At 46.1% G+C, this 12,713-nt stretch overlaps 2 protein-coding genes across 2 annotated transcripts; both read left to right on the top strand.

Annotated features, from left to right (window-relative positions):
- Positions 1 to 440: 440 nt before the first annotated feature.
- On the top strand, positions 441 to 3,696 carry LOC136683846 (N-acetyl-beta-glucosaminyl-glycoprotein 4-beta-N-acetylgalactosaminyltransferase 1-like). The gene is made up of 4 exons (XM_066659034.1): positions 441 to 503; positions 596 to 749; positions 961 to 1,087; positions 2,921 to 3,696. The coding sequence occupies exons 1-4, from the start codon at positions 483 to 485 to the stop codon at positions 3,033 to 3,035; spliced, it is 417 nt and encodes a 138-aa protein (XP_066515131.1). The 5' UTR covers positions 441 to 482; the 3' UTR covers positions 3,036 to 3,696.
- Positions 3,697 to 5,261: 1,565 nt separating this feature from the next.
- LOC136683847 (ankyrin repeat and BTB/POZ domain-containing protein 2-like) lies at positions 5,262 to 10,366 on the top strand. The gene is made up of 2 exons (XM_066659035.1): positions 5,262 to 6,120; positions 10,271 to 10,366. The coding sequence occupies exons 1-2, from the start codon at positions 5,262 to 5,264 to the stop codon at positions 10,291 to 10,293; spliced, it is 882 nt and encodes a 293-aa protein (XP_066515132.1). The 3' UTR covers positions 10,294 to 10,366.
- The last annotated feature ends 2,347 nt before the right edge of the window (positions 10,367 to 12,713 follow it).

Raw genomic sequence — 12,713 nt, 5'->3', positions numbered from 1 at the left:
ATAGCAGGTTACAGGAGCTACTCTGTGTGTTATCTGCTAACCGCTACACCAAGTACTGACCGACTCCTTTTGCTGGTTGGAGCGTCAGCCACTGGTGCATATGGCCCTCTACTGGCGAAACTATATATTACACAGTTAAATAATAAAAGACACATTAACAGTAGTTCATTCATTTTTTATCTGTAAGCGCTGATCCAGTTCAGGGTCGCGGTGGGTCCAGAGCCCTTCCTGGAATCATACACCCTGGAGGGGGCGCCAGTCCTTCATTTTAATAATCTGCAGCTGATGCACTCCAGGGCCATCATTTTATGTAGATAGGGTCATGCATGCGCTACAATTATTTGTTGGATACTGTCCAGATGGAAATTGCTATTTCTGTCTCTTCCTCCGTGTGTGTGTGTGTGTGTGTGGGGTGTGTGTGTGTGGGTAGGTATGAGTATCTGAGGCGAGAAGGAAACTTTGAGAGATCCTCTGGGCTGCAGATGGGGGTAGACACAATAGAGGTAAGTACATATTATAAACAACGTGTGCTTTTAAATGTTCATATATTCATGAAATCGGGATTATTCTACGTTTTGTTCTGGATGCTCCTCAGGACAGTCACAGTATCGTGTTCCTGTGTGACTTGCACATTCACTTCCCTATGAGCATACTGGAGAGCATCCGGAAGCACTGTGTCGAGGGCAGGATGGCCTTCGCCCCCATTGTCATGAGGCTGGACTGCGGGAGCTCACCTCTGCAGCCGAACGGTACACACACCGTTCTTTATTTCAGATTTTCTAGCTCATGTACTGAAGATAATACCCGTACATAATAATTAAAATTGGTCTTAAAATGCTTCAGACGTTCGGTTGAGAACCTCTGCTCTGCACGTTCTGTACTTATGACATGACCACAGCGCCGATCAGAACAGGTGGATAGTTAAATAAGCACTGTTCTCTTCTTCCGCTCAATTCACAGGGTACTGGGAGGTCAATGGCTTCGGCTTGTTTGGAATTTATAAATCAGATTTTGACAAGATCGGAGGGATGAACACAGAAGAATTTAAGGATCGCTGGGGAGGAGAGGACTGGGAGTTCCTGGACAGGTGAGAGATGATGTTTACTCCAGTCTCCAACACTAATATTATTACTCCAGTATTACCTTCCTCCCTTTACTCCCCATACAGTCATATTATATGTTCATAAATAATACATATAAAAAATAAATGAATAAATACATAAATAAAGTATATAAGAAAGTAAGTACACTATATATACTATATATATATTTATTTATGTTTAGATGCAAAGCACCTCGAGAAACTAGCTTTTAACTCACTCACTCCCTCACTCACTCACTGACTTACTGGCTCACTCACTAGCTCACTCACTCACTCCCTCACTCACTCACTCACTCACTGACTCACTCACTAGCTCACTCACTCACTTCCTCACTCACTCACTCACTGACTCACTCACTAGCTCACTCACTCACTCCCTCACACACTCACTCACTCACTGACTCACTCACTGACTTACTGGCTCACTCACTAGCTCACTCACTCACTCACTCACTCACTCACTCACTCACTCACTGACTCACTCACTAGCTCACTCACTCACTCCCTCACTCACTGACTCACTCACTGACTTACTGGCTCACTCACTAGCTCACTCACTCACTCCCTCACTCACTCACTCACTCACTAGCTCACTCACTCACTCCCTCACTCACTCACTGACTCACTCACTAGCTCACTCACTCACTCCCTCACACACTCACTCACTCACTCACTGACTCACTCACTAGCTCACTCACTCACTCACTGACTTACTGGCTCACTCACTAGCTCACTCCCTCACTCACTCACTCACTGACTCACTCACTAGCTCACTCACTCCCTCACTCACTCACTCCCTCACTCACTGACTCACTCACTAGCTCACTCCCTCACTCCCTCACACACTCACTCACTCACTCACTAGCTCACTCACTCACTCCCTCACTCACTCACTCACTAGCTCACTCACTCACTCCCTCACACACTCACTCACTCACTCCCTCACACACTCACTCACTCACTGACTCACTCACTAGCTCACTCACTGACTTACTGGCTCACTCACTAGCTCACTCCCTCACTCACTCACTCACTGACTCACTCACTCCCTCACACACTCACTCACTCACTAGCTCACTCACTCCCTCACTCACTCACTCACTGACTCACTCACTAGCTCACTCACTCACTGACTTACTGGCTCACTCACTAGCTCACTCACTCACTCACTCACTCACTGACTCACTCACTAGCTCCCTCACTCACTCACTCACTGACTCACTCACTAGCTCACTCACTCACTCCCTCACACACTCACTCCCTCACTGACTCACTCACTAGCTCACTCACTCCCTCACTCACTGACTCACTCACTCACTCAAAATGCACTCACTCCCTTACTCACTGACTCACTCACTAGCTCACTCACTCACTCACTCCCTCACTCACTGACTCACTCACTCACTCATTCAAAAATGCACTCACTCCCTCACTCACTGTCTCACACACTCACTCACTTACTCACACAAAATGCACTCACTCACTCACTCACTGGCTCACTCACTCACTCAAATATGCACTCACTCACTCACACACTCACTCACTAGCTCACTCACTCACTCCCTCACTCACTGACTCACTCACTCACTCATTCACTCACTCACTCACTCACTGACTCACGCACTCACACACTCAAAAATGCACTCACTCACTCACCCTCTTTTAAACTCTTTCATCAGCATGATTACTCATGTTTAGAAACTGCATCACAGGGACTATTCAGTGCTTTGCATCACAGACACTGTGTCCTAATTGGTCAGCTGATTTATTACTGTCCATGTCTCTCTGGAGTTAATTTCCTCTCTTGTTTGCTCTCAGAGTTCTGCAGAATGGTTTGGAGGTGGAGAGGCTGAGATTACGGAACTTCTACCACTATTACCACTCTAAACGCGGCATGTGGAACTCTCCCATAAAGAAGCCAACACAAGGCTAGCCAATGGGGGACGCTGCTGCTGAAATTAGCTGCGTCTGGAAGAGCCTGCTACACCCCCTGGAGCTTTCCAAACGTTCCCAGACACTTATAAAGCACAGCTCCAGGGTCTTAACACTGTGTCTGATAACACAGAGATGGCAAGACTGATGTGCCAGCGCTGGATTTGTAGTTATTGGCTTAAGATGAACTTATTTCATCCCCAGGAGAACTGAGAATCACAGAAAGTGCCAAACCTAGCAGCACAGAGCAGAACTTTCCAAAGTTCTGGAGTTCCTACATATTAAGGTTTTGGGATTAGTGAGAGCCTCAGGTATGAAGTTGTTTTGGTACATGGCTTGATGTGGAGAAATTATAATTGGTGCTTTCTAACATTGTCTTTTTGTCTTTATAAATAAGAACCCTGAAAATTAAATTACTGTATTGTACTCATCCCCCCCGTCACCTGTTCCCCCACCCACATTCTCTGAATTAGTGTTGGTTTTGTATAGCAGAAAAAAAACGTTTCTACTACAAAATGAAAGGTGCCAAACTGCCCTTAAATCGGAATCACAATTTAATTTTTCTCCCTTAAGGACATTGGGTCAGAGAGTAGTGGTCACTGGTGCCATATTTAAAGGATAATTTCTGTGAAATTGTTTGTAGAGGATTTAAAGAATGTAAACTGAACTCATTTTTCTTTTATTTTCTTATTTTCAAGAATAAATGGAGGAATAAATAACTGTTCTTCCGCGTCATACTACACACGTCCACAAGAGGGCACTTGAAGGGGAATTTCACCAACTGTGGAACTGGCAAAAATGAGGGAAATGTTCCAGTTTCCAGAGTCAGCGTTGTACAATGTAATAGGAAATACATATCTGAGGGTTTAACGACTGGGACTATAGTTTTGACATTAACATTTGGCTCAACGGTGTAAATATTTGCAGCCTTTATTGAGGTGTTGTAAGCTGTTTTGAGTTGAAAGAACACAGCCCAGTAAACTTTTAGCCGTTGATTCAACGTTGAAATAACGTAATGACTGCCGTCTAATCAACGTTCTCTTAAGATTGAAAATGAAAGTTGTAAAGACGTCCAAACACAGACATTGAAAAGACGACTATTAGACGTATTTTGGACGTCAATTGACGTTATTAATTGGTCCCGAAATAAATTACTTGTATAAAACGCGTTTTGGACGTCCACTGACGTTATCGGTTGGTCACCACTTAACTAACTTATTAAGATGGATTTTGGACGTCCATTGACGTTTAAAATATGTCCTTGACGGACAGACTACTTTTAGACCTATTTTGAACGTCCAGGGACGTTCCTTGTTTACTGGGAGACGCTCTAAAGTCATCTCAAAGAAAGCTATTAGATTAATTATTACAGACATAGTGTCTGAGACACTTTTACAGACAGTAGTTCTGAGACAAGCTTTGTTGTATGAATGAGGAAATATATGCGGGGTGTCGTTATAATCTAATAGCCAATAAACTCTACGCTTGTTCGCGGTCACCGTACAATTCCTCGTCTCTAATTGGCTGAGAGATGACTAAAAGTTGTGTCTGATACGGGGTCTATTAAGGCAGTATACTGAGGGAGGAAAGCGTAGAAGTCATGTCTGAAATGAACGTTTCCAAAAAGGGTGACTGCTTCTGCTCCAGAACCTTTAAAGTTGTATTTTTTTGATGTACCGGTGTCCTGGTAAAATGCTGAAATAGTCTCTAATGAGACTCAGTTGCAAACGCTTTAATGAGAGCAAGACAACAAGCTTCAAGGTTGCTGCCTTCTGTTTCAGACACAGCCTCAAAAAAAATAAAAACCTTCCCCGCTGGTCCTTTACTCTGATTGGCTGAGAGATGAATGACGACGTTCAGGCTGGTTCTTCGCTTTGATTGGCTGAGAGAAGGCTGATAACTTTCTAGCAGGTCCTTTACTCTAATTGGCCGAGAGATGACAGAAAACTTTCAGGCTCCTCTGATTGGCTGAGAGAAGGCTATCAGCTGACTCACTGGCAACAAACTTCTCAGCTGGTTGTCCTCGCTCTGAAATCACACGCGCTCCATCCTGCTGCGTGTGTAGAAGCAGGTTCACGAGCTCAACAACAACAACAACAACAACAACAACAACAACAACAACAGCAGCTAATGAAATGGACTTGAGTTAACTGCGTGAAGTTCAGAATTCTGTTCTGCAGCGCAGCTCCTCGTAGCTCAGCTCCCCCGGTACCTGTCAGACCCAGAGATGGCAGCTATGAGCGGCATCAACCTGAAAACTCTGGAAGATTTAACTCTGGACTCTGGTTACGGCGCAGGAGACTCGTCCGGGTCCTCGTCCAAGTCCAACTCCCGGCTCGCCTCGACTCCTCATCGGGGAAACTGGTGGCAATGCTCGGGCTCCATGAACAGCAGGCACGGCAGCTGGGACACGGTGAACACGGTGCTGCCGGAGGATCCCGAGGACATTTTCTCCAGGTGCCCGCGCTTGCCGGATCTGGAGGAGTTTCCGTGGTCGGAAGACGACGTTGAGTCCGTGGTGCGTAAAGCTGCGCCGGGCGCGTCGTTCACGTTGGACTTCTTGCGCCGTCTGTCGTTTCTCTCACGCAGGGCCCTTTTGCGCATGGCGCGTGAGGCGCAGCGCCTAAGCGTGCTGCACTGCAGGTGCACGCGCTTCGAAGTGCAGAGCGCCGTGCGCCTCGTGAGCAGCTGGCGGCTCTCGGAGAGCTGCGTGGCAGCCGCGGTCCGGGCCATGTCCCTGTACAGCATGAGCTCTGGAGAGTCTTTGCGCATGGGTAAGTCCGCGCGTTGCGGCCTCACGCTCTCCGTGGGCCGCTTCTACCGCTGGATGGTGGACACTCGCGTCTCCGTGCGCGTACACGAGCACGCAGCCATCTGCTTGGCCGCAGCTTTGGAGAGGCTTATGGAGGAGGTGGTCGGGAGCGCACTGGAGGCGCAGTGTTCAGTGGGTGAAAGTGGTGTTGGTGGACGTGGACTCTGTTCCCCGGTGCACGTGGACGCTCTGGAGGTGGCGATCAGTAACGACGCAGAACTGTACGGCCTTCTGCAGAACTATGAGCACCTCATCAGCGGGAAGAACGCCAACGGTGAGACAGAAAGGAGGCTAAACCTGATCTCTGGGTTGTTGGATGTTCAGTGTGAAGGTCTTTAGGGTTGAGTGGTGTTTGGTAATGAGTGTTGTGTAGTTTGGTGTTGAATGTGATGAGTGTGGTGGGCTTGGTGTTGAGTGTGATGAGTGTGGTGGATTTTGCTGATGAATGTGCTGGAGTTTTGTATTCAGTGTGATTAGTGTGGTGTGGTTTGCTGATGAAAGCTGGAGTCTGGTTTTGATTGTGGTGGGGTTTGGTGTTTAGTTTTGTGTAGTTTGGTGTTGAATGTGATGAGTGTGGTGGGGCTTGGTGTTGAGTCTGGTGGGGTTTGACGTTGAGAGTGTCGGGGTCTGGTGTTGAGCGTGATTGAGTGTGGTGGGATTTGGCGTTGAGCGTGGTGGAGCCTGGCGTTGAGCGTGGTGGAGCCTGGCGTTGAGCGTGGTGGAGCCTGGCGTTGAGCGTGGTGGAGCCTGGCGTTGAGCCTGGTGGAGCCTGGCGTTGAGCCTGTTGGAGCCTGGCGTTGAGCGTGGTGGAGCCTGGCGTTGAGCGTGGTGGAGCCTGGCGTTGAGCGTGTTGGAGCCTGGCGTTGAGCGTGGTGGAGCCTGGCGTTGAGCCTGGTGGAGCCTGGCGTTGAGCCTGGTGGAGCCTGGTGGAGCCTGGCGTTGAGCCTGGTGGAGCCTGGCGTTGAGCGTGGTGGAGCCTGGCGTTGAATGTGATGGGGTTTGTTGATGAATGTTGGCGTTGAGCGCGGTGGAGCCTGGCGTTGAGCGCGGTGGAGCCTGGCGTTGAGCGCGGTGGAGCCTGGCGTTGAGCGTGGTGGAGCCTGGCGTTGAGCGTGGTGGAGCCTGGCGTTGAGCCTGGTGGAGCCTGGTGGAGCCTGGCGTTGAGCCTGGTGGAGCCTGGCGTTGAGCGTGGTGGAGCCTGGCGTTGAATGTGATGGGGTTTGTTGATGAATGTTGGCGTTGAGCGTGTTGGAGCCTGGCGTTGAGCGTGTTGGAGCCTGGCTTGAATGTGATGGGGTTTGTTGATGAATGTTGGTGTTGAGTGTGGTGGAGTCTGGTGATGAGTGTGGTTATGTTGACTGTGATAATGTGTGCTAATTTGTTGAGTGAAGTGAGCATTAGGAGGAACTGAGTTGAAGTGTGTGCTGGCTTTCTATAGATTTGTGAATTTGTTCATTTTTTTTATTTGGGCCTGTTTATATAATAATAATAATAATAATAATAACAATTATGATTATTGTGATTATTATTATGTTTTTTAGTCCTATATCTCCTCAGGTAAGAGTGTGCTCAGAGCCAGGTAATTACATTTAAGCACTGCTCAGCGCTGCAGCATTCACCACAAACCTGTTATTATGGAACCTGCTGAAGACTGAAGGCGGCTGAAGGCTCAGTCTCTTTTCTTTTGATGTCTCACACAATAGAGAGGCTTTGTGAAGACTCAGAATGTAACTGTCTGACAGCTCTTTGGCACGTGTTTAAATACCAAGTCGTTCTATGGGTCTGTGCTTTTGTAGAATTGGGACAGTTTACTAAGTCAAAAAAATTGTTTTAAAGCACAGACACACTCTAACGGTAACATAAAATTTAACGTCTAAATATACCAGAAAAATCTAATGGGCCCTGGTATAACCCCCCCACACACACACACACACAGCCAATCACTACCATATCTAAGCACTAATTCCTTCAGCTGTAGGCTACTAAAATGATTTTCCATTGGCCCACGCTGCCTGTGTAATCACTCATTACCTTAAATGAGTTTAACACCTCTGGTCTAACACAGCTACTGTCCACACTTAAAATATTAAAATAGCAGCGTTGATATAGAAGGCTATAATCAATTGCACTTTGTCAATTGCTTCCCCTCCCAACATGGACCACCATTGTGTGTGGGCCACTGCCAGCTGCCACCTGGCTGTTACACCTCTGTTAGGTGACAAGTAAGTTGTAAATTCCCTTTAGTCAGAAGTACAGCAGGTGAAATGTGACCTCTACAGTATTTTTGTTCTTTTTCTATCCCTTTCGCAGACTTAAGTCTTGTATTCGTTGTGTCATTATGATAGGACTTGGTGTATAGAGATGCACCTCTCATTTTCTCCCTCATCAGGTTTTTCTTATGTTCGATAAAAGCTCAACGATTTCCCACAATGCAGTTAGAGTTTGCGTGTGTGTCGTTTTCAGTAGGACACAAAAGCCTATTGTTCTTCCCTGAGCTTTCCATGCCAAGCTCTGTACGGATGGCAAAGTAAGCAGATACCCATCAGTGAGCTGAAAGAGGCCAGAGAGCAGGAGAATGGAAAGTCATCTCTCTCTCTCTCTCTCTCTCTCTCTCTCTCTCTCTCTCTCTCCCCCTCTGATCTGGTTTGAATCAGCATTTGGAAGCGGCTGGGACAGGCCGGCTAATGCACAACTGCTCTGTCTGGCACCAAATAAAAAGAATAAACTGGGAGCATAATAGGAAATGAAAGTCTATTTTCACGAACAAGGCTCTGGAGAGGAGGAACACAGTGATTTGTTGGAGCGTTCTGCTGAAATGGCGCATGGGCTAAACACAATGCTGTTAAACAGCTGCTCAATTCAGCCAAGTACACCACGCCTCTAATACAGCATATGACTTCCTGTTTGGGGTTATTGGATCGAACGAGAGAGGCGTCAGGAAGTGCTCCTGTTCAGTTGTCAGTGGCCACGTTTAATGTACTTCACAAGTCCCCTGAGAAACGTTGATCCGATCTGCGGGCGAACTCGGTCTCGGTCTGGCCAAACTGTTCCCAGATTCATTCACTGTTTTTCAGGTGAAGCCTAACATTAGGGGGTTCAAAAACAAAGTACAGGATCAGGTGGCAAATAAGTGGACGGTTGAAATAAAGGCTTATTGTGCACTCACTGCCAAGCTTTTAGGGACCATTTGAAAGCAATGGATTTTGTTTATTTTTGAGTCAAACAAAAAAATCCCCACCAATCTTTAGTTTTATTGTTTCTAAAATCCATATTAAAACACGGAAAACGATTTTCCCTCCACGACAGCTGTAAAAACGGACAGAACAACGGTAGCTTTCATGATAATTAACACAATGTACAAGTGCAACAATAAAAACAGCATGAAACACGATAAATACTTTCCAACCTATAATTACAAACCATCTTCTAAAACACTGAGGCAGTACGTCCCTGAGAGTTGCCAGCTGAGCAGATGTTGCAGGTTATTCTTGAAACACTGTACGTACAGAGCGATAGCTTAACCTTTCACACCTCATATGTTCTCCACGTTTATGGAGGAACTCATCAGTGCCTGTTGTTTTGTTGGATGATTGGTGGGTGGAGTGTGGACCGAGGGCTGGTGATGCAGAACAGATTGAGACGTGGTTGGCACAGCCGCTTCCATTCAAAAGCAGCTCTCCCTCGTATATGCCCAGCAGGCCCACATCTGGAAACCTTTAGAGCCTAATTGACCTCCCCGACTCCTGCGAGAGAATGGCCCCATTTTCTATTGTGAGAGCCATTCCACAGGCTTGTCCCGTCGTTTTGTTTATTTGTACACATCCACATGGCCTTTTAAAAGGGCCTCACGCTATAAATGAGAACAACGGTGTATGGAGGTTATGCATTTGAACACATGAGCTAATCCTGGCGCAATGTAGGGGCTGCTTCAGCGGTTCCTTGTCTTTGAGAGCTGTTTAAATCTTTCATGCTGTCCGTGTGGATTTACGTGGCTTGGGAAAGTTGGAGAAATTCTGGTTGTGCTACAGCCAGTGATATTGGGGCGGGGGCAGGGGGAACCCAGCTGAAACTATATTCTAGCCACCAGCACTTGGCCGCATGTCAAACAAGAGTTTCAAAACAAGCAACTCCCTGAAAAATGGTGATATTGCCCAAGAGTTCGACTTTAAATGTTATTACCCCTAACCAGTGAAGACTGGGCTTTTCTGGTTTGCTTCACTGGCTGTGGTCTTTAATAGTAGTTAACATTTCTGGTTGCTACATGGATATCTGTGATCGTAGAACTGGGAGTAGCTCACTGAAGTGTAGAAAACAGGAGCTGTGGGAGACTTCCTCCACATATAATTGTAGCAGGAGCTCAATTAAAATCTCTGTGACAAGACCTCAACGGAAATGGCAGATATTATCTATTCCCTCCTTTACAGCTCTGATGAGATCAAAGATGTGAACACTGAAAACGGCGAAGCGTACCCTGTGGCAAGGATCCAGTCATTTTTCCTGCCGCGGATAAAAGGAAGCCCTAATCCTGATGGATAAACACTGAGAGTCTATCAGTCAGGTCTCTGCTTGGCTGCAAATTGAAACAGGATATTAGAGGAGAGCTGGGAAAATGAGGGGTTGCAGGTGAGACACAGTTCACATCACTGGACCCGCTGCTCTGATTGGTTTTTAGCGGGAGCTGCAGTGGTGGGAATCCCTTTTCGCTCTGTGTTTTTTAGCTTTGAAACCCTCACTTGTAATTAGCCCTCATAAAGTGGTCAGGGCAGCATAGCTACTTTGAGCTTTGCTGCTAAACAGTACAAATTAGCTTGTTTCCAAGACATAGTCAGTTAAAGACCAAAAAGTATGAGCGCAACTGGAAATCCTCTTTGGTATAATCTGAAGCTACATCAAGGCGAAAAGAACTCAAGGCCAAAAACGACGTGTTTAGCAACATGTGGTTACTTCGGTCGCACCTATAGCATATGTTTGGATGTGTATGCACAGCTTACAGTCTCCATAAAAAAGCTAAGATGGGCAAACTACCTATTTGTACTCTTGATTTCAGAAGAATTTTGGACGTAAAAGTAGAAGAAATGGGGATGTATATAGTAAAAAATAATAATTTTATAATGCCACAGCAAATCAGCAGCAGTATGTCCTACAATGCTATGCTATGCTAATAACACACAAGCAATTCCTTAGCATTCATTCATTGTCTGTAACCGCTAATCCAGTTCAGGGTCGCGGTAAGACCAGAGCCTACCCTGAATCACACACATTCACTCACACACTCACTTTTTGAGTCGACAATCCACCTACCAACGTGTGTTTATTTTGGACTGTGGGAGGAAACCGGAGGAAACCCATGCGAACACGGAGAACGCACCAAACTCCTCACAGACAGTCATCTGGAGCGGGACTTGAACCCACAACCTCCAGGTCCCTGGAGCTGTGTGACTGCGACACCTACCTGCTGCACCACCCATTCCTTAACACCACAAAGATATTTTTCCTAAAATAATATGCATTTTAATTTAGTGATGCACTTTGTTTATCTGATCTGTGATTGGTCGGGATTCTCAGTGCACCATTGATCATTTATTGATTGGTTACAGGCTCATTTACATACATTCCAGACTGTATCAAATGGCTTAACAAATACTGAGTCAAACCCTGCAGGGTCAGCAGCTGTCCAGTCTGCCACAGACCTTCCTCACCTTCCAATATGGCTGCCTTCAGAGCAAAGACACCTGCTCAAGAGAAGTGTGATACAGCTCAAATATAGGCCTTGTGTTTATGAAGGTGGTAGGATTGTTGTTTATAGGTCAGCTCTACAGCAGCCTGTCGCATTTTTCTCGTGAGGAAGGACCTTAAACTTGTACGCTGACTCAGCTGTTTAGTCATGTCTCTGATTTGTGTACTTTTGGGGCTGCAGATCACATCAGCAACAAAATGGAGGTCTTTCTCCTCGAGGGCTGAATTCCTCTTAGCTTTTGAGGCTTTAGGGTAATTCAGTGGTTGAGATTAAAGCAGTCTTTTGGTGTGGGTTTGTTTGTAATTTGAAATCATTGTCAGGTCTGTAGCGTTATATCAAATTTATTTGACATGTTTAGTTGAACTATTAATGCTCTGCCCACAAATGTATTCTTCAAAGGCTGCTACAAAGCATCTGTTGCTGAATTTCCATTTCAAATAGCTTCACTTCAATTAGCTTCAGCATGTTTGCACAACACAGCTTGGTTGTGCACATTATATTCATGTGGTGAACTGAACGCTCACTGGGCCACCTAGTGGCGCGTGGCGTAAGCTCGCTCGCTAATAACTCAGTTCTCAACTTACGTCATAAAGCAAAAAATTGACTCAGCCATGGCTCGTATCTCAGAAAAGGTTTCACTGTGTGTGTGTGTGTGTGTGTGTGTGTGTCATATATATAGCGTTCCACGTAAGTAATGGTATATATTTGCAATATTCCATTCACATTACCCCAAAACAGCACGGATGAGTGTTTAAAATCTAAACCACAGGTGCGACCCAAACACTGAATGTGCCAGACACCTTAAGATCATTGTGAAAACACAGATCTCAGTTTCTGAGCACTCGCTGGGGAATAGCACTTAAATGACTTCCCCGAGTTCTTAACAGCTAATAAAAACCAAACTACGTGTTAATCAGCAGCTGAGGAAAACAGCCCTGTTCCGCTACACTTCCCAGAGCCACTGTAAAAACCTCAGGTGGTTGGACTTTGTCCAGACTTTACTTCTGATTCACCTCTGCGTGGACGTCACTCATACTGCAAAATCAACTCAGGCATGAGCTCAGGGATTCAGAAGGATTTGGATAGATTTGTGTATTTCAGATGTGGGCTGGGTAGGTTAAGGAGTCATT

Source organism: Hoplias malabaricus, unplaced genomic scaffold (genome assembly GCF_029633855.1).
Source record: "Hoplias malabaricus isolate fHopMal1 unplaced genomic scaffold, fHopMal1.hap1 scaffold_485, whole genome shotgun sequence".
Taxonomy (NCBI): domain Eukaryota; kingdom Metazoa; phylum Chordata; class Actinopteri; order Characiformes; family Erythrinidae; genus Hoplias; species Hoplias malabaricus.
This window is presented reverse-complemented; position numbering and strand designations above follow the sequence as displayed.

Excerpts from the sequence above, each read along its gene's own strand:
- LOC136683847 (XM_066659035.1), top strand. The coding sequence starts at position 5,262 with ATGGCAGCTATGAGCGGCATCAACCTGAAAACTCTGGAAGATTTAACT. Across the intron at positions 6,121-10,270 it reads CAGCGGGAAGAACGCCAACG|CTCTGATGAGATCAAAGATG; the intron begins GTGAGACAGAAA and ends CCTCCTTTACAG.
- LOC136683846 (XM_066659034.1), top strand. The coding sequence starts at position 483 with ATGGGGGTAGACACAATAGAG. Across the intron at positions 504-595 it reads TGGGGGTAGACACAATAGAG|GACAGTCACAGTATCGTGTT; the intron begins GTAAGTACATAT and ends GATGCTCCTCAG. Across the intron at positions 750-960 it reads CTCACCTCTGCAGCCGAACG|GGTACTGGGAGGTCAATGGC; the intron begins GTACACACACCG and ends CTCAATTCACAG.